The 25,808-nt window shown below is 59.5% G+C and overlaps 2 protein-coding genes and 1 long non-coding RNA gene across 7 annotated transcripts in view; 1 reads left to right on the top strand and 2 right to left on the bottom strand.

Moving 5' to 3' along the window:
• Nucleotides 1–23,755, top strand: part of FAM163B (family with sequence similarity 163 member B) — a 26,329-nt gene extending 2,574 nt beyond the window's left edge. Inside the window, exons 2-3 of one of the 2 annotated variants that reach the window (XM_036108428.2) lie at nucleotides 20,869–20,984; nucleotides 21,581–23,755. In XM_036108428.2, the coding sequence (XP_035964321.1) occupies nucleotides 20,892–20,984; nucleotides 21,581–21,982 (495 nt within the window). In that variant the 5' untranslated portion in view covers nucleotides 20,869–20,891 and the 3' untranslated portion in view covers nucleotides 21,983–23,755. Of the gene's footprint in view, nucleotides 1–20,844; nucleotides 20,985–21,580 lie in introns of those variants that run through there. The other variant, XM_036108434.2, reaches the window with a different exon arrangement.
• LOC144380044 (uncharacterized) lies at nucleotides 10,661–18,140 on the bottom strand. The gene is made up of 3 exons (XR_013443769.1): nucleotides 17,995–18,140; nucleotides 15,103–15,304; nucleotides 10,661–10,784 (listed from the first exon to the last, which is right to left on the bottom strand). It is a non-coding gene; the product is annotated as an uncharacterized LOC144380044 (long non-coding RNA).
• Nucleotides 23,400–25,808, bottom strand: part of ADAMTSL2 (ADAMTS like 2) — a 35,620-nt gene continuing 33,211 nt past the window's right edge. For all 4 annotated transcript variants that reach the window (XM_036108405.2, XM_036108413.2, XM_036108395.2 and 1 more), the window contains one exon: nucleotides 23,400–25,808. In XM_036108405.2, coding sequence (XP_035964298.1) covers nucleotides 25,690–25,808 — 119 coding nt within the window. In that variant the 3' untranslated portion in view covers nucleotides 23,400–25,689.

Genomic DNA, 25,808 nt, shown 5'->3' with positions numbered 1-25,808 from the left:
GCAAGGCACAGGGGCAACAGGGCCCCTGTCCTGTCCCCCCGGGAGCTCCCGGCCCCACCACTGTCTCCAAAGTAGCGAGCCTGTGTCTGTCCATCAGTAAGAGGCAGGTTGTGGATTCTGGGCTACCTCGGGCAAATCACTCAGCCTCCTCGTGCGCAGAACTGAGGGTGCTTCTGGCTTCCCCGCCAGCACACGGTGGCCACTGAGAAACTGGGCCTGCCCGAGGCGCTGGATGCCCCGAGTCTCTTCCCACGGTCTGCTCCACGGAGGCCAGGGCGACTGGGGGCTTCTCAGCCTTGCTTTGCTCTCCTCCTGGCCCTGGTTTTCCTTGCAGTGTCTCGATCCCTTTGGATTTGCTCCAAAGGGGATTTGACAAGTCCAGCCTCTTCAGCGTTTGCCAGCCCCTCTCCTTCCACCGCTGAGCGGAAAGGCTCCTGGGCGCGGGTGGGCTGGTTTCTCTTTTCAAAGCTCTTTGTTCCCTTGGGAGTGAGGTCCCCTCCCTAAACAGGCTCAAGCTGGGGAGCCCTCCCCCTGAGCTTGGCCCAGCCCCTTGCCCCGGCTGGGGGCTGTCTAAGGATGGTAGGGGCTGCAGGAGGAATTCTAGGGGCACTGACCACCTTGTCCCAGGGGGAGGGTGGGCTGCAGCAAGAGCCCCAAACTCACACTGAGGTTGGTTTCCGAGTCTGGTGTTGCTGCTTCCTGGCTGTGGGACGTGCTGGGCTGTGAAATGGGGACTGTGACCCCTACTTCCTTGGGGGCCTTGCAGGATGAAACAAACGATCCTGGTGAGAGTCCTGGGGCCTCTGGAGTGGGGGAGCAAGGCGGGAGGTTAGATCAGGCAAGGCTTGTAAGCCCTGCTCCGGGGGTGGGTTTCTCCAGGGGTCCACAGAAACGATAGGTATCGTGAGCCTGGGAGGGACATGGCCAGATCCGGCCTCTAGAGAATGTTCTTGGGCTGCAACGTGAAAGATTGCTTGGAGAGAGTGAGGCTGGAGGCAGGAAGGCTCTGGAGGAGGTCACTGCCTCCAGTCAGAAGGGAAACCACGGAGGCCTGGACCAGGAGAGTAAGAAGTGGGCAGCAACCATCCAACCAAGGCGGGGGCACCGGGACACGCGTTGGGTGGTGGGAGGGGCCTGGGATGGAGCAAATAGCGGTCCTAGGGCACTCCTCTGCATGGGGCCGGGCCAGAGACCGGGGCGTGGCCGGACATGCAGGATGGGCCAGCGCACGCGGTGAGGACACAGCCCCAGGGGCCCCCAGGGGGACTTTCTGTTCCAGCAACATCGGCACAGTGTCAGAAGTGCCCATCACCGCCTGTGCTCAATGGTACTGCCTGTCCGCTGCGCGTGGTCCCCGCCCACCTTGGGCGCTTTTCATGGGAACGGGCCCTGGCCGCGCCTGGCCAGTCACTATACCCCTGTGCTCAGCTTTCCCAGGTGGCAGAGGTGGGAGGAGGCTGGGCCAGTCGCGAGGCCCACGTGGAGGCCGGCCAGGCTCCCGGGGCTGCAGCCTCATCTGCCACATTCCCCCGCCACGAGGACAGGTTGGTAGAGTGGTCAAGTGGATGAGAGCATTGGCCAATGGGGCTGACCAGAGCCATGTTTCTGCCCAAGCTGTGTGTCCCTGGTGAAGTGACTTAGCCTCTCTGGGCCTTGGGTTCTTTGGTGATAATATTAACATCTACCTCATAGGATGCGCCGGATTACGACTCAGCTGGCTGACTGGGGAGGGCAGTCCAGGCATGCTGCGTGCTAGCAGAAGCCTCTCTTCCAGGCCTGGTCCACCCCCAGGGCAGCCCCCATGGGTGCTTGTTTCCTGGCTCAGCCGCAGAGTGGCCTCAGGGCTGACCAGCCTCGGGGCCACCCTGGCTCCCTGGCTACCGCCTGAGTCTGGGTTCTTCCCGACCAGATCCACAGTTTCTGCAAAGCAACAGCAATGGCAGAGGTGGCCCTTTGGGGCACTCCCAGGCTGGCCCCGGCCAGTGGGGCCCTCTGCTGGCCTGGGTCCTTGGAGAACAGTCCTCCCTCTTATTATTGTTGTTGTTTGTCGTCATTTGCTGTACTTCGTTGCGCATCCCATAGGAGCTTACACTTGGAGCCGCGCTACCCGGTGTGTCTGCAAAGCAGCATCGCCGTCCCCGGGAACTTGCTGGGAGCGCAGATTCTCAGACCCCCTCCAGACCTTCTGCTTTAACAGGCTCCCCGGGTAATTCCTGTGCTTAGTGAAGTTTGAGACACACTGTTCTAGAAAACATGCTGTTCACCAAAACGGAAAACCAACTCCACCTGCAGAAAGCTACGGCAGGTAACTGTCTCCTCCAAGCCACTTACGTTTTCAGCTGATCTGTATTACATTTTAATGCACTAAAGGGATTTTTAAATAAAATACATTGATGCTGGCTCTAAAAGAAAAATCAAATCCTCCATTTGTTTGTTTTTCACGAAGTAAAAGCCGCGGGCGTCCCCCCTGTGACCCACCCCCCCCAGCGCTCGGCACCTGCTAGTCGTTTGCATGCCGGCCACCCGGGCATCTTCTGGGGGCTTATCTGCGTGTGTTCCTGCCTTGCCCTTTTAGCAGCAGATCTGGATCCTCTCCCTGAGTCAGCACCCATCTTCTCATTCGTTCACCTGGCCCCACATTACTAAGCCGGGGTGTAAGTCATCCTGGGTTTTTGTTTGTGCTGGATAGTGTTATTGATTTGTTCACTGGTGTGATCCCAACAGGAAAGGATCTCGTGGCAGAAGGGGCCTGAGGGGGGCACCCACTTGTGAATAGAATGAGACAGCAGGGCACAGGGCAGCTCTCGATGGATTGTAACATGGGTGTGCGGCAGCAGGCATCCCAGATTCAGAGGAAGATACCCCATGGGCCAGACAGAGCAGTCAGGGAGGGCTTCCTGGAGGCGGAATTTGAACTAAGCCCTCAAGGAGGAGTATGGAGTGGGGAGGAGCAGGCGTGCTGGGGAGATGGGGTATTTCTGCCATCACTGGGATGCAGGACACCTGTCTGTTGACTTGGGCTGATAATCAGTGACTCACGGAAGACACCCTGACTTTCTCCAGCAATCCACTCCCCGTGAGGGTGGGGAGAACCGGTTGGCCACTTCCTGGTGGTCTCATCGGCTTTGAGCCTCAAATCTGTTGTGATTGAAGTTGGCTTTCCCGTGCATCACCCCCTTTCATCCTCTGGTCTCTCTGCCCGGCCTCGAAAGGGCTCCCCACCATCCCGGTGCTGATGGGGCTTTGCTACAGACAAGTGAGGGACCCGCAGCAGAGCCCCCACCCCTGCCCCATGGCCCTGCCTCAACTCCAGAGCGCCAGCCGGCTTTGGCTTTGTGCTTCCTGCCCGTGCGTCCCCCTAGCGTTGGCTCGGGTTATTTTGCCAGACTGCTGGGAGCAGGAACAGGGGCTGCTCAGAGCACAGGAGTGTGTGTCCCAGGGTGTAGGAGGAGGCTGGGAAGCATCATTAGTGTGTCCCTGACACTTGGGGGGGCGCTTGCCTCGCAGTGTCTGAATGTCACATTTACTCCCTGTTTTCCCAATTCTCCCATTTGCTGTTGGCAAATGCACTTACTCATTACCTTCGGGAACCTTCCTAAAGCAAAGATGCTCATTTTTCAGATTCCAAGGCAAGCACCGAGTCCAGACGCCCTTTCTCTGCAGGGCATCCCCCCCCCCTCACTGCTCCCAGAGCCCAGCAGACCCCGCTGGCTTAGGGAAGGACCCACAGTTAGGGCCAGGACCCGCGTGTCTGTTGCTATCAGGGTCTCCCCTGGAAACATTGCAAAACCAGCAATGTCTTTGAGAGGGCTAACTCTAGGATATGATGATCCAATTTTGGTTCGAAGGGGGACAGTGAAAAAGTCTAATGTTTCGCAGAAAAACAGCAACTTCTTTGTAACATCGTCAAATTGTGAGCTTCTGGTATTTACCTGTGTTTAGAGTTTGTTTGGTTAAAACATTCATCATACAGAAGGCTCCTGGCTCAGTGCGAACCCATTTACAAAATTAAAAATATAGTCAACTTTAATTTTACCTTCACGGAACTTCCCACATGAGAGTTTCCTCTAATTACCGAACAGATTTCTATTTCAAAAAGAAAATTTTTGGTTTACGACGCAGCGTCTTACATAATCACTTTTGTGGTAGATTTTGATTACCACTGGCTGTCTTGTTTTTCCCTGCACACCCTCTTCTCTCTGGAATTACCCCACCGTTGAACACGAGACCCGGGGGCAAGAGGGAGGCCTGGGAGCAGGTGGGTAGGGTTCCGGCATGGCTGCAGAACCTGTGGGATGCTCGAAAAAGGCACAAGGGTTAGGACTCCACAGCTCAGCCCAACCCCCATCGCAGGCTCCTCCCAGCTGGTGAGCTGAGATGCACTGTTGAGTCACTCTGCACCCTGGTTTCCTGGTCTGTAGAAACAGGATGGTTGTATCCCTCTTGCAGGGTGGTGGTGAGGATTCTTCGTCACCCGGAGCATGACAGAGGGAGCCTGGTGCTAGATTCTGGGGTCTCTGAGCACGGTGGGTGGCAGGTCCTGTTGCATGACATCCGTGGTGGATCTCAGGTTCCCCCTCGGCGTGTGCAGCTGGGGGTCGGTACCCTGCTTCCATCCCATCCCAGCTGAGGGCAGAGCCCAGACCCCCACTGCAGCCCAGAGGGCCCTGCATGCCACAGACCCTGCTAACCCCCCAGCCTCCTCACTGGCCTGTCTGCCCCACTATGCTCCTGCATGTCGGCTCACTTCCCAGTCTGGAACACGCCCAGAACCTTCCTCCCTGGGGGTCCTCCTGCCTACTCCCCTCTCTTCCTGGACGATCTCTCCTGGCTCGTGAGGGTCTCAGCGTCCACGGTGTGCTTCAGGATTGCATCCCTGACCCCACGGCACCTCGCTGGAGGTCAGCCCCATGACACACACCCTCGGACCGCCTGTGACACTGGCTCTGTGCATCTTCCCAACTGGTCTCCCTCTGCACATGGGCCGGGGAGCCTCTGGAGGATGGCACCTGTTGGTGCTGTTCACCCATGAGCCGAGCACCTGGCACGGTGCCTGGCACAGAGATAGGAGGACTTCGTAGATATTTGTTGGACGGCTGGAAGCTTTTGGGCTGTTCTGCGGCCCGACCTCGTCTGCCAGGGGCTGGAGCAGCTTCTGCCTGGCCTCTCCCTGGACCGAGACCCCCCCACACACACATTTAGAGCCACAAATGACATCTCTTTTCCCACCAGAAGCTTCCCTCCGAACACTCAGAACCTCCTTGGGGAGGAAGGGGCTCAGAGTGTTCCAGAAACGGAAGTAAGCCAGTGTGGCAAGAGCACGGCCAGCTGCGAAGCTGTTCGGGGGGTCAGCGGGGTCTACTCGGGGCAGCGCCTGGCGTTTTCCAGCTGCAGGAATGTCATGGTGGGGGCAGGCCTGGGGCTGGCGGGTCTCCCTCGGGCAGGCCTCAGCTCCCGGCCAGGCCCCCGGGGTTAATGCTGCCATTCTTCATTGACAACAACTGCTGGTTCAAAAAAAAAAAAAAAAAAAATCACTTAATCTGCAAGACGCACTCTTTCAACAACACGCCTACACTCACTGAAAAATGGCTGAGCCCAGTTTTCTTACAAAGGGAAGTTGATGTAAAACAAGTCGCTTCAGGCAGGGTCTTTGCTGAAGCCCGGGCCACCAAAGACTGCTCGGGGGGGCAGAGTTGCCCCCAGAAGTTTCTAACGGAGCCACTGAATTAGCTGCAGCGGCAGAGCCTCGTGGAGGGGACCGAGGCGGGTCTGTGGTCCGTGCCCGGGGCCCGCCTGGCGGGCAGTCGAACGCCGGGAACTGCGTCAGATGAACGAAGAAATTGGGGGTGGGGGTGCTGGGCAGAGGGTTGGCAGCTTCCCTTGGAGGCCTCTGCCCCCAGGACAGCGGGTGCGCGGGCAGGTGGGGCCTCCTGGGGGCCCTCGTGGCTTGTACTTGGAGAGGACTTGAGGTGACCCCCAGGGAAGAGCGAAAAGCCTGGAATGTGGCCAGAAGCCAGAGGTGACGCTGCCCTCCTCCCTTCCCTGAGGGTGTGTATCCAAACACTCAGGCTGACCGTCTTGGATGAACTGCGATTTCCAGAAGGAAATCTCCATCAAGGTTCATTGAGCAGGTGATTAAACCAGGTAATGTCCAAATCTAAGGGGAAAAGTGGGGGACTCTTAGATTCCAAGCATCATTATTCAGATGTACTGATTCTCTGAGCCGCGTGGCTCTCAGTTTCTGGGAGTCCATCATTCCACCACCTCGCCTGACCTCTCCTCCCAGGCTCCAGTAGTCCTCTGGCTGTCCGCCGCCCTCTGGCTCCCCACCCCACATGAGACCCTGCCTGGAGCCCCAGCGCAGAAGGGGGGGCCTGCCTTAAATGATCTGCACTGACCTCAGACAAAGGCAGGGATCCAGGGATCTCCCTGGTAGGTGCCAGGTCCCCTGGAGGGCATCTGAACTCCCAGGGCAATGCCCAGACAGGGCTGGTGCAGCCCCCAGCCCGCCCCCAGCTGCTGCTCCGTCCAGCCAGTCCCTCTGGGACCACCAGGTCGCTCGACTCACCTTTGCCTGGGCTCATCTGTTGTTCCACACACACACGCATATGCACACATGCCGTATACACACACACACACACACACACGCATGTATTTATTCAGGGACAGCAGAGAATTGCAATTCAAGACAGGCAAGCGACGGCAAAGCCATAGGTAAGTCCCGAATTGCAATTCCATATATGTATATATATATTCTGAATAGACCTATTTTGCTAGTAAAATAACCGGCTCTCCTATTTTTAAGGTTAGCGGTATACACCCACACGTGCACGCACACAGCCCCGGGATGACAGGTGGTACTGCCTGATTGCAGCAGGGCAAGGCTGGCCCGGCCCCCCATGGGCCCCGGGCTGTCCTGGCTGAGGCAGGGGTGCCAGGGCAGTCAGCGCGCGCGGGGTCGCCTGAGGTGGGGACACAGGAGGAAGCCTGGGAGTTGGACAGGTGCGGCCGCACTCCACCGACCCCCTCCCCTGGGTGACCCCACCTGTGAATAAGGATGAGAACTCCTGTCTTCCTAACTCACGGGGCTGCTCTTGGGGTAGATGCTGAAAATTCATCTTAAACAGCAGGGAGCTGTCCAGACACAGGTGGTGTTCTGAGTAGCTGCCGAATCCGTCCTGGGGAGCGTGGGGAGAGAGCTGACAGTTCCCGCTCGCTCCCTCCCTCGCTCCCTCCTTCCCTCCCTCCAGTCCAGCAGCCAGGTCCAAGTGCCCTGACCTGTTGGGTTAAGGAGAGCCCACCTCTTTCCCTCAGTTCATGCAGCTTACCACGGCGCCCATGGAAACTGCGGTAACCGTGTGAACCGCTAGAACGCATATGTGTGTGTTTGGTTTATTGTTTTCAAAAACCTTATGCAGATTTCTCTTCTGCTTTTACACTCCTGTGAGGATAGGGGAGGTGAATAAAGGCACAGGGTTGTCCTATAGAACATGCCTCGCACCTCCTACGCTCACTCTGCAGGGCCCGGGTCCAGGACGTTGGGGTCCCCCGTGGGGAGAGCCCCTGAAAGGGCCGCTGCTCCCTCCACCTGGGCTTCCCCCAAAACAAGCCAGATTCCCAGTCCCCGATGAACAGAGTCTTTCCCCCAAGACTCCCCAACCTGTGCTCGGGTTGGGCCACTGGAGACCCAGACCCAATGAGAAGATAAGAATCTTCCAGCAATAGATCCAGAGGGCGTGCCCTGGCCTGGAGCCAGACTGTGGCCCTGCCCTCCGGGACTTGGGAGTCAAGAAGAAGAGATGGTACTCATGCTACTCTTTATTTCATCTTAATTTCAGAAAGATCTTTGCTGGACAGAAGATTCTAGGTTGGGGTATTTTCCCTACTTTACACCTGCCCCCCACTGTCTCCTGGTGCCCACCGCTCTCACCGCAAAGTCCGCGCGTGGCTCTCCCACTTTGTTGCCCGTGGGCCTTTGTCTCTTCCTTCGATTTTCACGTCATTGCTGGTTCTAGACAATTTGCTCAGAACGGTTCCTCCGTGCTCCTGGTGTTTCTCGTGTGTGAAGTGTTTCGGATCTAAGTTTCAGCCAGTGTTTCTTCTCACTGGACCTCTGTCCGCGTGGGCCTCCCTGTGGGGGCGCCGGTCCCATGGGCGCTGGGCGCCCCCGCACCTCCCGAAGCCCTGCTCCCTCACTCAGGGTTTGTCTCTGTGCAGGTTCATTTTGGCGGTTTCTCCCCGCGTCTCCAAATCACTTCTTCCACGGCATCTAATCTGACATTAATCCCATCCGGTGTATTTGTCATCGGAACTGGAGCCTTTTTTTCTTTATCTCTAGAAATTTGGTTTGGTTCTTTCTAACGTCGTCTGTGTTTCTACTTGACACGTCCAGTTTCTCCTCCCATGTTCGGACCACGGCGGTGACAGTTGTCGGAACTATTTTAATGTCCTGGCCTCCTAAGCCTATCACCTGTGTCATTTCTGGGTTAGTTCCGAGGGATTGACTTTTCTCCTCGTTATGGATTGTACTGTGGGCTTCCCCGCATGCCAGGTAACTTTCCACTGGATGCCAGACGTGGCAGATTTCACCGTATGCCTCTCTGCCAACTTTGTTCTGGGATGCGGCTGTTATTTGGAAACAGTTTGATTGTTTCAGCTCTAGCTTTTATGCTTCGTTGGGCAGGACCAGAGCAACACTCAGTCTGGCCCTTCTGGGTTATGAACCTCTCCTCTGAGAGCTGGGAGCAGGAACTGGACCTGTGTGAGCATTGAGTAGTGTTCTCTAGAATCCTTTACGGTGGTTCTCTCTCTGACCTCAGGTAGACTTGGTGCACATCCCAAGGTGAGGATGAATGATCTAGAAAGCATTTCGGGAAGGAAAGGGCACCAAACTGCAGCAGGCGGAAAGATGAGCACCAGAGCTCCCTGAAGGCTGTTCAGGAGCAGACAGGCCCTGCTGGACCGCCCACATCCCGCCCTGTGCCCTTTCCTTCTACTGCTCTTATGCACCAGCTCCCGGAGCCCACCTTGCTCTGCCTGCCTCTGGGCCTTTGCACTTGCTGTTTCAAAGGTGGGGGGACCCAGAGCAGAAACCAGGATGCCATAGGAACTTAATGAATATTTGCTGTTGAACTGTTGATAAACTATAAATGCCAAGGACATAATATGGACAGTGAGTGCTGTTAGATCCCAGAAGCTCCTGGACCAGTGAGGGCCACGCGGTGAGGCATGCATCAGGGCCCAGCACCTCCTGGGCCCCCCGGGGAGGGGCGCCCCCAGTGCAGCCCAGGTCCCGGGGGGGGCGCCCCTCACATGGCAGGCAGTACGGGACATCCACAGGTGTCTGCGGTCCCAACCAGAAGGCCTGGCTCCTGGGCCCGCCCCTGGGACCCTCACATATTTGGTCTGGGGCAGGGCTGGGCGATGGGCTGCCCAGGTGGTCCTGATGTGCAGCCTGGGGCCAGCCTGTCGCTCCCCCGGGGGCCTCGTTAAAGCACAGGTTCCCACTGTTCCTGAGCAGGGGGTCTGGGTGGGACCCGGATTCTGGTTTCACCAGCTGGGGATGTTCTGAGTGAAGAAGTCACAGGCCCAGAGCAGCCTCAGGAGCTGATTGTCTGCAGGGCGGCCAGGTTGGTGGCTGAGGAGGGCAGAGGGAGGCCCTGGGGGCAGAGAGGTTGGTTTTCTGTTCTACAGGAGCTGGGCTCTCTGTGATTGGGAGCCAGCCCCCGCCACAACCTGCCCCCCCCACCTTGCCTCCTCCTGGAAGCCTGCCTGATCACTGCACCGACCCTCTGCCCTGAACTGCTCACGAGCACTCACCATCCCTGCGGGGACAGAGGGCCCAGTGCCCCCTGGCCCCTCCCCAGGCCCTGGGAGTGGGACCCAGCTGGCTGCCAGTGACTGACGAGGTACTTGCCCAATCCCGTGAGATGCCAGAGGCAGCCAGCCTTTCTGAGAAAGCCCCCCATGTCCTCTCCCGGCCCCCGGTTCTGCCTCTCGCCGGCTGTGCACCCTTGGGCAGGTGACATCATCTCCATGACCCCCAGTTTTCTCATCTATGAACCCCAAGGATGATGATGAGGCTTGAATGGGGCAATGCGCGCATCCCCCCACAGCACCAGGAGTGCAGGCGTCAGCGCCCTCCAGGAGCGCTCTCGGAGCCGCGGGCCTTCCCCGGGGCACACAGCCAGAGCAAGGACCAGAGCAGATGTGCTCAGGGTCTCCTCAGTCTCCGCCTCCCGAAATTCATCTACGGCCCCAAAGTCTCCCCTCCGCTTTTACCTCCCCCGGCGTTCAGCTCCCAAGGGCACTGCCTTGGCTGGTGACTCACTCCACGGGCGTATATGGAGCTCTCGCGGTTTGCCAGGGCCCATGCATCAGGGTGACGCCTCACTGAGCTCGCAGTCCAGGAGGCAGCTCACGATGCAGAAGATGGGCCAGGCCCACGGAAGAGGGTCATTAGGGTTTCATCAAACTCGAGGTGCCGAGCCGTAGGGATGGGCAAAGGCCTGGAGTCAGATCCTGGCTGTGCTTCCTCCTTGTGTCCAGACCCGGACGCACCGTGCTCTCTGTGCCTGCGTCCCTGTCTTCACATGGGGACGCTCAGGGGGCCTGGGCGGAGAGTGTCCATGAGGGTTAAGTGACATATCAAGAGTAGAGCCTTCAGCTCAGTGCTGGGACGTGGTGTGTGTTTAATGAACGGAAGCTCCGACCGCGCTCCGTCCTGTGCACCTCCAACCTCTGACCTGGGCCCAGGAGCAGCACTCAGTTCTCGGAAGAGGAAGCTGAAAACAGAAAAAGAAATTTAAGGCAAGCAGCAGAAAGGGTTTTGCAAACCCAGCTTCTACCCATTGTTGCTCTTAAGGGAGAGAAAAAGGCAGCCCGACTGCAGCTGAGCTGGTGCTCACCCTCCCGGCCTACCCAGGAGACTCGGGGGGGCAGGCAGGTCCAGGAGGTGAGGGCCACAGTGGCGAGACACCACCCCTTCCTCCCCAAGCTCAGGGCCTGTTCAGTGGGGGCTCGCCAACTGGACCCAACCCCATTCCAATCCCCCCTATTTCGGAGCCCTCACTGTGTCCTTGTGCTGTGCTGACCCCTAGTGACAGAAGGGCATCGGAAACGTGGCAAACCGGGCTCTTGCCTTCATGGGGCTTGTAGTCGGACGGGGCAAGGAGGAGAATGCACCCCTGTCCCGTCCCTCCCACTTTTAGGCAAGCCTTGGGGGGCGGCCAGGAGGGGGGAAAAGACCAGACACCAGCTTTGGGGTGGCACACCAAAGTTCAACCCTGCTCCCCCACCCCAAACCACATGACCCCCTGTGCACTTCTCTGGCTCTGTTTCCTTGTCTGTGAAATGGGGTGATGATAAATCTGCTCAGACTGTCCAGGGATTAAAGATGTTGGTGAAGGGTCTCATGCCCCGCCAGGCACAAAGGGCGCTCAGGACAGGATAATGTGCTTCTTACTAATGTGAGGTACTGGGGAGCCCCCCGGGGTGTGTGAGGGAGGCAGTGACTTGTCCAGACAGGTTGAGGAACCCCAGCAGGGCAACATGGGCAGGAGGGTTGGGGGGGAACCCCCGGGCAGCCTGTCTGCTGTGTTGGAGGCACTTGGGCATGAACTGTGAGCGTCTACAGACACACATACGTCCTTCAGACCACGGGAGGTCAGACAGGAGAGGTCTGGGGGCGGCTGGGGCCCCAGGGCCAGACACGGCTGAGCTCAACGTCAGACAATGGGCGCCTTGCCTCCTCTTCCCACCCCCTCACCCCCACCCCCACCTCGGGGCCCAAGGATCGGGTTCAGGGTCGCTGGCCAGTGCCCAGCCCTGGTTCTGCGGCACACGTCCAGGGTGACTCTGGGCAGGACTCCTTCTCTGGGGGCCCCGGCCACCTGTCTGACAGAGAGTGGACAGCAGCACACGCCACCAAGCCCGGTCCCCACAGAGCCGGGGGAGCCAGCCTTACCTGGCCACACACCTCCCTGCACACCGAGTGTCCGCTCCTCTGGACAAGCAGGACAATGTGCTGAGGCGGGGCCTCTGGGACCGACTGCAACAGTGACAGCTCAGACTTGAATTAATTTTGGAGCGGGCTCTGAGGGCAAGGAACAGCGTGGTAGCCTGCCTCATAAAGGGCCCCACAGGCCGGCCCTTCCATGGGCATGACTGGGTGCTGCCCGCTGCCCCCAGAGGACCAGGAGGACCTGGGTGGCTTTGGCGGGGCTCTGTGACAGAGGCCAGGAGGGCCTTCCCGAAGGTTCCTGAGGAAGGGGACAGCGACCGCCTGGGGACGGTGCCAGAGGGGGCAGGAAGGCCACCCAGTTGGGGGTGCCCTATTTCCCAGGCAGCGGGGAGGCTGAGCTCCCTGGCCAGTCCCGGTGGGGCCGGCAGAGCAGCTCCCTTCAGTTTCCCGGCCGTGGCCCAGGCGCCCCAGCCACCCAGGGCCTGGGGTCTGCGCTGAGTCCTCTCCGCACAGTGCATGGCTTCCCCTTTGCCGCCTCAGCCACATCCACAGTAGGCCCAGAAGGGACACAAAGACCAGAGGTCCCTGCTTGCTCGGTGGGTTGCTTCATTTTTCCAGCCTCGGTTTACCCCTGGACTGTGTGGGTGGGGTCATCTTGCAAAGAGATGCATCTGCTCCTTGCTTCCCACGTGGCCTGGGGAGAGCGGGTAGGGGGGCCACCCAGGGGGGAGTCAAGGGGAAAAAGAAGCTGGATGAACCATCCTGCTAGCCGCACGGCCGTTCTTATTAAGGCTCCTGGCTCTGCCCGGGTCCATCCTGGAAGTTCCTGTTGATTCTTCGAGAGCTCCCAGTCCCCCACACTCACTCATCACAGTTCCTCTGAGCATTGAACACCTACTGTGCTCACTGGGCTGGGTAGCAGGAACAGAGCCGGGAACCCCAGGCAAGGCCCTGCTCCCCCAGTGCTGACCCCAGCGGGGGGCTCTTCAGCGGGGGTCTGGGGAGAACTTCTGGAAGTCTGTGAACCCCAGAAATGGCCAGCGCCTTGTGCTCTTCCTGGCAGTCCCTGAAGGAGCCCATAGCATGCAGCAGGCCAGCCCAGGGCATCCTCGGCTTCCTGAACACCACCTCCCAGCTGCGCCTGGCAGCACCAGCCCCCCTTCCCCCCGCCCCGGGCATTCTCTGCCCTCCACCTGGTGGTGGGCACAGGCCTGGCTCGCTGGGCCCCGCACCAGGTGGGCCTGCAGTTCGGGGAGCTTGGAGAGGACATCTCCAGGGACTGCTGGGAACCGCCCCTCCAGGCCCTGCGCCGCCAGCCTGGCCCAGCCCAGCCCAGCCAGGCTCTGGAGAATATCCTGAGACCAGCCACAGGGCTGCTGAGCACTTCCCTGTCTATTTATTACCAAACCCAGGAATCTGGGAGCCCGTGGAGCGTGAAATTAGGAACAAATGTGGAGGAGGTCTAGACAGGAACTCCGCGGCCACTCTCACTCGCGGACCACAGGGCCCCTGGGCTTCCAGGTAGCAGGAGCGCTTTTGTAACCAGACAGATGTGTTTGTGGAGGAAAAGGCGGGCTGGCTCTCCATAAGCCCTTGACGAGACAGCAGGTTGGGGAAAGGCCTGCAGGGGGGAGGCAGGACCCTCCGCCAGGCTCCCCTAGCCTCGGTTTCCCCATCTGGAAGCCAGTGGTGCCATCATCGCTTGGTTGGAAGGGCTGCTTGTTACACAAGCAGATTCCAAGGCCCCCTTGTAGACCCAGAGAGGCCTGGGCATCCGCGTGTGTGTCCCAGGCTCCCCCACGTTCTGGTGCCTGGCGGGTTTGGAAGTCGCTGGTCGAGAAGAGCCAGAGGCCCGGCTGGGGCGCAAGGATGCCGGGCTCGGCTTCTCCTTGGCTCCTCAAGGAGCACCAGGCCTCTCAGGTGAACACGGCGGACAGAAGCCTTCATGAGGCGTTGCTGTGTGCCCTGCGCCTTGCAAGGCCTGGGGCTGGGGTGGGGGGGATCGCGCAAGAGGAACAGAGGAAAACAGGAGTCTGAAACTCGGTGCGGGACGTGTGGTCCAGATGGCAGCCGTGCGGGGGTCTTCTGCCAGAGGAAGGTGGTTATGGGGAGGGGGCTCCGTGGGGGGGGAGGCAGGTGGAGGCTGGTGTCTGGCTCTGCTGCCAGGTGTTTCCTGCTCCCCGCCCCCGACACCACCCCGTTTGGTCTTCCTGCTCGGAGACAACCCGAGCTCATAAAGCAGTGGGCCTGCCCGCCTGCCTGTCGGGGAGACTGGCTACCCGGCCCCCTCCCCACAGACCCTAGGGGTGGGGGTGGGGATGCACAGACGGGCCCCATCTCACAGCCTGTCCCTGTAAAAACCGAGGGTGGGGACAGGGAAGCAAAGCCGTTTATAAAGCTTTAAAACCATTTATGGTCCCAGGGGGCAGATTAACAATTCAGCACGATCCCTGCCAAACTGTCTTGGCTGGCAGGGCAGTGAAGACTTTAGGGAGAGCCCAGGAGGAACCTCCACCAGGCTGTCACTGCATCTGCCAGCACCTCTCTGCCTCCCAACCTTTGCTTTGCTGTCCCTCCTCCCATGGCCATCCCCTTCCTCCGCCAGCCCAGCCAGTCCCTCCTTCCAGGGAGCATCCTGGGGTCCCCCCAGGGCAGGCCACCTGTCTCCAGCCCTGCCCCCCAAAGCCCTCCGTTGGTCTCTTGGGCACTCAGCATAGCCATGCTCGGGACACAAGTGTCCAGGGGCCAATGGGCCAGCCCAGTTTCCTCCAGGCTCCCAGGGAAGCATGCACCCAGCGTGTCCGCAGCTCTCTGCTTGGCCCGCCCTGGGGGATGCCATCTTGATTTATGGCCTGGACCTGTGGCTGGCGCTGTTTTACCTCTGTGATCCTCAAACTCTTTCTTGCATCTCTATCAGCCCAGCCCTTGGTAGGCTGGGCTGGTTAAAGATACAAACCTAGATGTTTCACGTCCGGAGCTGCCGGAATGGGTGTCTAAACCCTGCCATACCCATATAACAGAATAAGGAAACTGAGGCCCAGGGAGAGGCCTCTGACCCAGGGTGACCAGCAAGTGTATGGCAGGACTTTCCTCACCTGCCCCCCATCTTGGGCAGGACGAGGGTCCCTCAGGCTCATCACCATGGTGTCCGGCCGGGCAGTCCCCAGGCACGGGAAGGAGGTCTGAAAGGCGACGGTCCAGCAAGGATGGCAGGTGTGAGAGTCGGAGAAGCAGGCGTCTGGCTGCTCTTCCCCCGCGAACTCACTGTGTGAGGTCATGGACGAGCCACACCCACTGCTCACGCTGGCCTCAGCCTCTCTGTCCATCCCAGCACTGGCATTTCTAGGATGGAGAAGTTCAAGAAGGCTTCCTGGAGGAAAATGCAGCATGCTCTGGGCCCTGATGGTAGTGTAGGCCCTGGGAGGGCAGAGGGCAGGGATCCTGGGGGTGGGCAGGGCCAGGGCAGAGGGCTGGCAGGAGGGTGGGGCCGAGGGAGGCCATGTCCCTCGGAGGGTGTTTGGAGTTAACTGTGGACTGATGTCAGGCCGGGGCGCCAGCAGTGCTGCCAGCCGTGTGCGCGTCTGCTGGCCGGGCCTGGCCCCGGGACTGGCGCCCGCCGCGGGCGTTGCTGCCCCTCGGCATGCGTGTATCTGCAGAGCGAGGCTGAGACGCTCCAGCTGGACGCGGCCGGGGTGTCGGAGCCGTGGCTGCTGACAGCCCTGGGCGCCTGGCCTGCGCCGGCACCCTTCCCATCACGCCACCAGGCTGCCGGCCGTTGGAGGGGCCCTGAGAGCCGGGCCGAGCAAGGGGCCTCCTGGATCTCAGATGCGGGAGAGGGGCCCTGTGGCCACCACGGCCACCCTCCAACGTCCTCCCGGGCCTGCCAGAGGCGGTAGAGCCAGGGAGGGACATGTGTATTAACAAGAGCAATCTGAGCACAGGACGCCGGCCGGCCAGTGGGATCCTTGGTGTCCTCGTCACCGCACCCAGGAGAGAACTGAGGCACCGAGCCAGCCCCATGCTTGCAACTAGCCGGAGGGAGAAGCAGGCTGGCTCTAGGGGGTCTGCTGGGTGCTGGGTGCTGGGGTCGCTGAACTGCCCAGCAGAGCTTAATCCCTGCATGACCTCTCTTGACTTCTTGTGAGCTGAGTAAGTTCCCTCACTGACAAAGTGGGAGCATAATTACCTTTTGGGGTATAAAGAGCAGAAACGCAGGCAAGGTGACAGTCACAGAATGAGTCTCTCTGCGGATACGGGGAGGGACACGCACTTCCGCCAGTCAGGACCGCAGCTCGGCTCTCTCTGGGCACCGGCGTCCTTCCACTCTCCGCCCCACCCCCGCCCCAGGACCAGCTCCTCGGGCCGTCGCACACGTGGCTGGAAGCACCTGTGTCTCTGCCTTACGTCAGGTGACCAGCAGGGACTGGTCAGGGCTGGGTCCCAGGCCCATCTCTTAGGAGAGAGGGGAGGACTGGCTCAGCCTGGGGCACATGTCCACCCCGACCCCGGCAAGCGACGGCCAGAGGGCTGGCAGCCGGGATCCACACGCGCTGCTGAGGGCCAGGCTTGGAGAGGAGAGCAGGGGCCGGCCAACGCCCTGAAACCCAGAGGCTGCGGGGCTTTGCATGGTTGGGGGCAACAGGGGCTCAGCTCAGTCCCAAGATGTGATGATATGGCAGGTCTGACCTCCACCCTGACCCCAAAACTACTAGTGCTGGGACCTCTGTCAACGTTGGTTTGCTCATCTTCAAACGTGGGAACCACCACACCTGCGGGGTCTCCCAGGGGGGTCCCGCCTGACAAGCGCTGGGCAGGATGGGCAGGAGGCCGATGCCCTCTGTGCCTGGGAGGCCCTGGATTCCAGGTGGTGGGCCATGGGGCCTCTATGGCTTCAAGCTGCAATGGGGCCTATTTGCCAGAATGGTGTTCCCGGATCAGCCCACCCTGACGGGGCGCTGGGGTTTGGCTGGGTCACCAGAAATGGGCCTGCTCTTCTCTTAACCTGACTCCTCGTCTGCAAAGTCAGGGTCCCAGTGCTGGCTCTGCCCTCCCACGGCACCATGGACCCTAGGGAGGGCTGCCTGGGGTCCATTCCCCTGCCGCCTTATGGCCGCTTCAGGGTAAGGCTGAGGTGGGCTGTGGCATCCTGGGAGCCCCGCAGGAGGGCAGGGAGCAGGGGAGTCGGGCCAGCAGCTGTCGGCTGTGCTTGGTCTCACCTCAGCAAAAAGCGTGAAATGCATCTGGACAGCAGGCCTGGCCCCTGCCCAGCATCCCCCCGCCAGCCGCCTCGCCTGCACACCCAGCTCCCTGGATCTGGCCCCAGGTCGGCCTGCACCCTTGGCAGGGCCAGCAGGCCAGCTGGCCTCAGCCGCCCCGGGGGCCAAGGCGGGTGGGAGCTGCCCGGCAGGGTGCCCAGGAATGTGGGGGTCCCCGGGGCTCCTGCCTTGTCTGTGTGGCCTGCACTGTGTCTTCCTGACTCGGGCCCTGTCTGCACCTCTGTCTGAATTTGGAGCTGTCTGTGAGTCTGCGTCTCGTTGTCTCATCACTTTGGGTCTGTCCAGATCTGCCTTTCTGTCTGTCTGTCTGTCTGTCCAGAGTCTGGGTTCCCACCCCAGCCTTGCCACGGATGCCCAGTGTTGCCTGGAAAGACTCTCCGTGTCGGTACATGGTCGTGCTCCCCGCCATCTGTGGACGGGGTGCTGGCCTTCCTGTGCAGCCCGGCCCCGCCCCAGCTAGCTGCAGAGTCTGCAGGGAAACCCCTACACCTTCCACCTCACCTCACCCTCCTACACTGCTGCCCGAGTGCAGGGGCCCAGCCCCTCCCTCCCCACACACCAACTGCTCAGATCTTGAGTCTCCGAATGAAAATCCCATGTCAATTCTCACACATTCCTGGAAGGGGAAAAATGGGCCCAGATTCCAGCAAGTCTTTGGCAAGGTTTATCAAAAAACTTTAGAAACGTGCACACCATAAAGCTATTTGTTGCACATTCCTGTAATCTTTTAAAGTAGGAAATAATGCAAATGCTCACCCACAGAGCCCGGTTGAGGAAGCTCAGTTTCCCCACACTATGGGGCAGTAGGCTCTGCAGGGGTCCCTGGGGATGTTCAGTGTGACCAGGGCGCATATGGTCCATGCAGTGATAGATGGCCTGGGGAGACGGGGAAGGGGCAGAAAGTATATGCAGAATGCCATTTTGGAGTAAGAGAAGAAAGGAACTATATATTCGCTTATATTTTTAGAAAGAAGCAATGGGAGGTAAACTTAGAACTAAGTAAAATTGTCCCCTCTGGGGCAGAGCATGGGAGAGGTGGGAAGGGAGACCTCTCTGCACCTGGTTTTATGCTTTTGACTTTGGAACCAAATGTTTTCTACCATTTAAAGGCAAAACTAAATCAATTAAAAAAAAAAAGTAAGAACTAACTGGAATAAATGAGTCTGAGTATCGAGTTGGTGGAAAAACCATCCTAAGAATTATTTCAAGTGACTTTGAGACAGTTTTTTTTTTACTATCCACCCCTTAGGGGGTAAGGACAAAAAAGAGGAACAAGTAAGTATCCTGTTCCATTCAGTGGATGTGTTAGTAAAAATATTGGTAATGTTATTTTTAAATTATTATATGTAATAGGGAAAAACAAATAAGGAATAAAGTCAATATAAACTCATGTTTTATTTTTCTTTTCCTAAAAAAAAAAAAAATTATTCCCTGGCTGTGGTGTCTGAAAAAGCATAGAACCAATGAAAACTCAGGAACAGCTAGCACCCCTAGTGCTCAGACTATGTTCTCTACCAACCGCTTCCCACTAAGAGACCCAGGCTGTCACAGAGGAACAGTGGGTCCCAAGGCCAAGATGAGCTGGGACATCTTGTGCCTGAAAGCCAAATATTATCAAGGATTAGTGGGGGGGTCCTATCAAAATGACACAGGAGTGAACGTGGAGAGGCCTCCAAACCCACAGTCCCAATGGGGTCATTTGAACACCAAGAAGTACATTAAATATATAAAAATCAGTGAGATCAAAGTGATACTAGGAAACCACCACACACCTCTTGGGGAGCCGACATATTCTGGAAATTGATAAGGAAGTGAGCATCCGGGCCTTTCCCCTGCAGACTGTATTTTAGGATAACCGTGTAGGTATTAGGGAAAGTTCTTTAGAGAAGAATCAGAGTTGAGAAATGCAGAAGAGATGATGGTGCTTGAAACGTCACTCTCTGCAGCCCCTAATGAAGTAATGGATCTAAGTAACAATCTCCAAAGGCTGCTAAATCGATTAGGTGGAGGGCCAATAAGGAACCTTCCACTGGAGGAACTGGGCTGACAGCAGCTGAACCCCACCGGTTATTCTCGACATGATGACGAGAGGGACAGTCTCAGTCCCTGGAAGCGATGTGATAGGAAGCCAGTTTAGAGGACAAAACAGTGATAGAGGGATCATGTCCAGTGCCACTCAAGGAGACCCAGCCCCCTCTAGTACATGGAAAATTCTGTCAGAGAAATGACCCAGTTTCTTCGATAAACAACCTGGGGCAGGGAGTGGGCGAGGAGAGTGGAGGGAACTGAAATGTTCTAGAGTCAAAAGAGCCAAACGCAACTGGATGCTGATTTGAACAAACCAACTGTAAAAAGACATTTTGGAGCTGATGGAAGGAAGCTGAACACAGACTGGGTATTTTTTTTTTAAGTCTTCATCTGTCAGATTTTGCACTAAACTGATATGCTCTGGGATTTCCTTTCATATCCTCAATTCCACCACCACCACCCACCCCCCCGCCCCGCCGCCCACGCCATGTCCCTGCAAAAGAGGGATGGTAAATGGGAACGGGGAATGCTGGAGCCAGCAACTCCTGGCTTGTGGGAGAGGCTTGCTAGCCATCCAGGAACTTTGCAAGCCAGTTGTCAGACCTTTGTAACTTGAACCAGGCCATAGTGAGAAGGGGCATCAGCGACTGCTCCAAGCAGGGCGCTTTGATTCTGGAACGGGTTTATCGGCGCCCGGGTGGGCGGACAGAACAGCTAACAAGACGGTAGCTAATGACGCACGTTCGTTCTGCTTTTGTTTCTGTGACTTGTGCCGTGATGTAGAGTTTACAAAGGGGCCTGTCCTTTGGCCTAGAAAGCTCACTTCTAAGAATTTTTCGCCAAAGAGGAACTGAAGTAGGCCATGGTTCGGATGACTCCAATCACTTAGCTACAAGAACGCTTACTGAAAAACATCCACTTTGAATATTTTTTTTTTAATGTAAACAACCTAAATATCAAAAAAGGATTGGTTGTCGGTTGTCAGTCGTTGAAAGGTGACAGAGTTCCGGAGAGCGGTTGTACAACAGTGTGGCGTATTTAACACCCCTGAACGGTACACTTCACATGGTTACGATGGCAGACCAGGTTATATGTATTTTACCCCAGCTAAAAATTTTAAAGAAAACAGATCGGTTATGTCATACAATGGAATATGCCTAGAAATCATGTCGTGGAAGGAAATGTAATGATATGGAAAAATAAGGATGATCTTGTTAGGTTACAAAACCATATGTTCAGCATGACTGTGTTTGGGTGAATTTAAAAATGCGTGAGCTCGGGAGAGCCAGGCTGGAAGGGCGCCATTCCCTGAGAGCGTGCTACGCTGAGTGCTGAAGTGCGTGCTCACGGAATCTTCTCGGAGCCCCTGGAGCCAGGCTGGGGCGTGCCGCTAGCATCGGCCCCTCCAGATGTGGAAGCCAGGCCCCGGAGAGGGAGGGGCAGAGCCGGCCTGGGTCTCCTCCTGCCCCTGCCTCCTGCCTGCATGCCGGGGGGTGCTTGGTCTCCCCCTTTCAGCCAGTGTCCTCAACTTTCCAAGCTATAAGGGGTTGCTTTTGCAGTGAGGAAGCAATGATGCAGTGAAGCTGGTGGCGTGTGTTGCAGGCTGTTGATGGAGAAGGGGGCGGATGACAGCCGGGACAGTGGTCATCACCGGGGGCATCTTGGCGACTGTGATTCTCCTCTGCATCATCGCTGTTCTGTGCTACTGTCGGCTCCAGGTAGTCCCGGGGCGCTGGGGGGGTGCGAGGAGGGAGCCCCCCACCCCCGCGCTCGCGAGGGCTGGGGACCAGGAAGAGGGGGAGGGTCAGGTCCTACAGAAGGCGCAAGCAGACAGCCCTGGCCTGGGTCCCAGCTGTGGGCGCTCAGGATGGTGGCCACCTGGCTCCCCTCACCCAGGGCTCCCCAGACTCCCTGCAAGGGGAAGCCACTGAGGCTCAGGGAGGGTAAGGCAAGAGAGCGGGGGTGGGTACCTGGGCCGTGCTACTCGCCCCACCCCGCCCCTGCGCTCTTCCTCCCCTGCCCATCCCGTAGGGCCCCCCACGTCTCCCTGAGGGGAGGGGAAGCCATAAGTGCAAGGCAATGCAGCACAGCCCGGCGCCCATCTTCGGGCTGCTTGACCCTTCTGTGCCTCAGTTTCCCTACCTGCAAAATGGCGATGATCCTCATGCCTGCCTCCCGCTGCGGTGGGGATGAAACCAGCCCGTTCCTCCCTGAGGCGCTCGGCAGGGGGCCTGGCCTGAGCGTGCTCCCATAGTGTGGCCACCGCGCGGGGGGTGTGGGCGGGAGCCGGGGGTCACCAGCCCTCTGCCTGCAGTATTATTGCTGCAAGAAGGACGAGTCGGAGGAGGACGAGGAGGAGCCTGACTTCGCCGTGCACTCGCACCTGCCCCCGCTGCCCTGCGGCCGCAACCTCGTGCTGACCAACGGGCCGGCGGTCTACCCGGCCGCCTCCACCTCCTTCAGCCAGAAGACCCCGCAGGCCCGCGCCCTCTGCCGCAGCTGCTCCCACTACGAGCCACCCGCCTTCTTCCTGCAGGAGCCCGAGGACGAGGGCGTGCGCAACGGCGGGGAGCGCGTGGCCTACCAGAGCATCGGCCAGGAGGACGCGGAGCTGCCGCCCGGGAGCTTTGGGGGGCTGCAGGCGCTCAACCCCAACCGCCTGTCGGCCATGCGGGAGGCCTTCTCCCGGAGCCGCAGCATCAGCACCGACGTCTGAGCGGCCCCGCCCGCCCGACGGGTCCCCAGACCATGGTGGGGTCCCCGGGCCGCGTCGGCCTGGCCCCGGGCCAGGACCAGGGCCCGGCCCAGCCCTCCTCGCCTCCCTGTCACCACGGGGGCCCGTGGGGGAGCTCCGCGGCTCACGGCACGGATAAGGCCCTGTGAGCACATGCGTGGCCGCCAGGGGTAGGGGCTGCGGGGCCTGGGGCTGGAAGGCAGGCAGGCGCAGGCGAGGGGTGGTTCCCGGGTGTCAGGCTGCAGGGCAAGGCAGGGCTCTGGGGGGGGACACCGGGCTCCTGACGGTGAGGCTGCCTTTCAGTGAAGCTGCCGTGGAGCGTGGCCCCCGGCCCGACCCCGGGAACGTGGCCATCCCTGGCTGCGAGACCTGGCCCCGTCCCCTCCCCTCCCTGGGCCTCCGCCTTCCCACCTGTTCAAGGAGGAGGGGTGACTGGTGATGCCCCTGGCCCGGTAGCAAGTGCAGACCAAGTATTCTGTCCTGGAAAGGGCGCCGCTGTCCCCCCCACGCCCCCCTCCCACACGCACCCCTGGCTTCCAGTGCCAGGCTGCTGAGACACTCTGGGCTGGCCTCACTGCAGATGCCCTAGATGAGTTTTAGGGGCGGCCGGGCCCTCGCCATTCACAGCCCCACCTGGGTTTTTGGCGACAGAGGGACGAAGAGGCCACGTGCCGACCACCTGCTTCACGAGTGTCCACACCACGATACGCGCCCCCTTCTGAAGCTCTGGTGCGGTAGGCAGACAGAGCCAGGAACAGGACCAGAAAGACCCACTATCTCCCCGTGAGGCTTGGGACAGGCCCTCCTACCCACTGAGCCTCAGCCTCCGGGAGCCCTTCAAGCTCTGGTCCCCGGGAGAGACACCCCCCGAGCTCTCCCACGCAGCCCCTGTGTCTCAGGAGGATCTGGGAGCAAGGCCCATGATCCTGCTCTCGCTCCATGGAGGGCCTCAACTGAGCCCACTCCCCACCAAGCTCCCAGCAGGGCCAGGGTCTCCCTGGGAGCCCACCCTCCAGCTCCCTCCCTCCGGCTGGGGAAGTGATACCCAATGGCCACCCCATGGAAATGCCCCAAACCCAGGGCCCCGGGCATGGGGAACGCAGCTCCCCCACCCAGCCAGAGGCAACAAGCATTTCCTTCTCTGCAGCAGGGCCCCAGAGCCCCCGGCCCTCTTGGGGCCCACCGTGGAGCCCCCAGAGTAAGGTAGCCCCTGTCTGCCAGGGATACAGACCAAGCTCCTCAGCCAAGCCATCTTCCTAAAAGACAGATCTTTGAGGGTCCCTGAGCCACGGGCAACCTGAGCACCTGCCTCTTGCCGAAAGCCCCAAAGAGTGGAGTCATCTGGATGTGAGAAGAGTCGGGGGAAGACAACTATTTTTAGCTTTCTGGATTATTTCTCCTTCTTCCTTTGTCCTCCTGCCTCAGTTTGGACACGCTGTTGGAATCCATCCCCAACTTTCCTTGCAGCCGATCTCCTCTCCTTTGTGGAACCCCATGAGTTTGTTTTGTGCATTTGCTTGGGGGGTGGGCTGGGGTGGGGGGCGAGCCCCGGGAGGTGACACTTCTGCGGGCGGCTCTGTCCCGGGTTCCTCTTTCCTTCTCTGGTCTCTATTCTCTGTATAGATTCATAGATCCACTTGAAATGAGATAAGCACCCGTCCGTGTGAGCTCACGCAGCTGCACTGTGGGGACCTGTGGGGAGCTGGTGCTCCCTGAGGAAAGCGAAAGCCAATAAAGCTGATCTCCGGCACCACCGCCACGCCGCCGCCTTCGGTCAGCCTGGGACTCCGGGCCAGCCCAGACCCCTCCCCGGCACTGTCTGGGAGGGGGCAGCATCCAGTCCCGTGCCGGGCGGAGTCGGCCTGTCCTCTCCCACCCAGGGGGTCAGGGTATTTCCCGGGATGGTCGTGTCTGTCTGCCAAGGCTGGGAGCCACTGGCCTAAACTCTGAGCTCCTGGAGAGCGGGGTGGCGGTGACGGGCTGAGTCACCTGGGACGGAGGAGTGGTGGATGGTCTCTGGGCCTGTGCTAACATCAACACGGTGGGGAGATAGCGATGCCCGCTGCACGGGGCTCTTAGGAAGCCCATGACGGAGAGCCTGGCACACAGTAAGGGCACAGTGAGTGTTGTTGGAAAGCAGGATGGGGAGGAAGGCCGAGGAGAGGGGGAGGAGGGGGAGGAGGGGGTGACAACAAGGCACAGCAGAGGGGTGCATCAGGGAGACCCAGACCCCTGGATTGCGGTGGCCCACCTCCCCTGGAACCGAGCTGGGGACCTCATGCAAGCCCACGGCCTCAGTGACCTTCAACATCCAACCCCATCGCAGCCCCATGCGGTGAACCCGGCTCTGGCCCCGGTTTGGGGAAGCGGCTGGCGGCACATCCCAGGGAAGCCACCTGCCCTCTTGCCACCTGTTGCCAAAGGAGACAATCCCTGTGGCCTCCTGGGCCCTGTGGCAGTCTCACTTCCGGAGGTGGGTGGACACCCAGGTCCTCCTTCCCGCCACCGAAGCCAGAGCAAGTTGCTTTCAGCGTCTTCCACACCCCCCCACCCTTCCCCTGGAGACTTTGTGCTCGCTGCTTCCTCTTCTCCACGCCCTTCCCACCCCTTCATCCAGGAGAAGGACTCCTGCTGCTGGATCGGCCGAAATATCACCTCCCCCAGGAAGCCCTCCTGTGACCCTTCCCCCGCAAGTCCAGACCAAGTAGTCCTATGAGGCCCAGAAACAGTAATGATGGAGGGTGTTCCCGAGCGCCCAGTGTGGGGCCTGCCCTGCCCTCCCGATTTCCTCCTCCTTCCCTACACACCCCAAGGCGGGGGTTTTTCTCCGGAGGTTCGGAGGTTCAGGGCAGGCAATTCCTTCAGCCCCACCCCCCATGCCATCCCCAGCTTCCACACCAGCGAGTGGGCGTGAGATTGGCTCAGTTCTGAGTACAACGTCAGAGTCCTGATGTGCCCCGCCCCTCACCCCTGCAGGCACCCCACCTCTGTCTGCTTGCCCCCGACTGTCACCTCCTTAGGGAGACTCTGCAGCTCGGCCGAGGCCCCAGCAAATCTTCCTGAACTCGCGAGCTGGACGGCCTGGCTCTCAGAGCCCGACAGCTACCCCAGCCCTCCTGCCAGAGTCCCTGGGAACCCGCGACGCCGCCATAAATACGACCACTTTATTAACATACAGGAGTACTGACTGACGACCATATCCTAGCGTGCCGTGAGAAGCAGTGCCTCTCCCGGGGCCTAAAGTGCAGCGGGTCCCTCCATGCGCGAGAGCTTCGTATAACGAGGCAAGGGGACGCTCGTTGCGAGATACAATTCCTCTGGAAGGAGCACGCCTAAACAGGATCCGGGTCCGAGGTGGCACCTGGATCTCCTGGCCGCCCCGGCCCTCCTCGACCCCACAGCCCCGGAGGGAGAGGGGACGTTCCCAGGCCCCTTGGGTGGGGCTGGGGCCCGGGCTGGGTGCTGGGGCGTGGGAACCGCGAACACGCCGTCCTCGTAGCTCCAAGAACACCTTCTCAGGCAGGGACGGCTCTGTCGGGGGCTCTCCCTCCCCGGGGGAGAGCAGAGGCTCAGTGTCTCGTCTTCACAGCCCGGGCGCCCTCGGGAAGGGTGTCCGTGGAGGGGCCCCAGGAGCTGCGGGGTGGCCCCAGGGGCGGGGCGCTCGGGTCTCCGAGGGGCGGCGGCAGGGCCTAGGAGTGAGGGGGTCTGCAGGAGCGGCAGCACGCCTTGCTGTAGTACCAGTGGCCGCAGAGGTTCACCTTGATGGCCAGGGCGCAGTTGGTGCCTGGCTGGTCCTGGCAGCTGTCAT

Source organism: Halichoerus grypus, chromosome 14, assembly GCF_964656455.1.
Source record: "Halichoerus grypus chromosome 14, mHalGry1.hap1.1, whole genome shotgun sequence".
NCBI lineage: Eukaryota > Metazoa > Chordata > Mammalia > Carnivora > Phocidae > Halichoerus > Halichoerus grypus.
The sequence above is the reverse complement of the archived record's forward strand: the minus strand, read 5'-3'. Positions and strand labels throughout refer to the sequence as shown.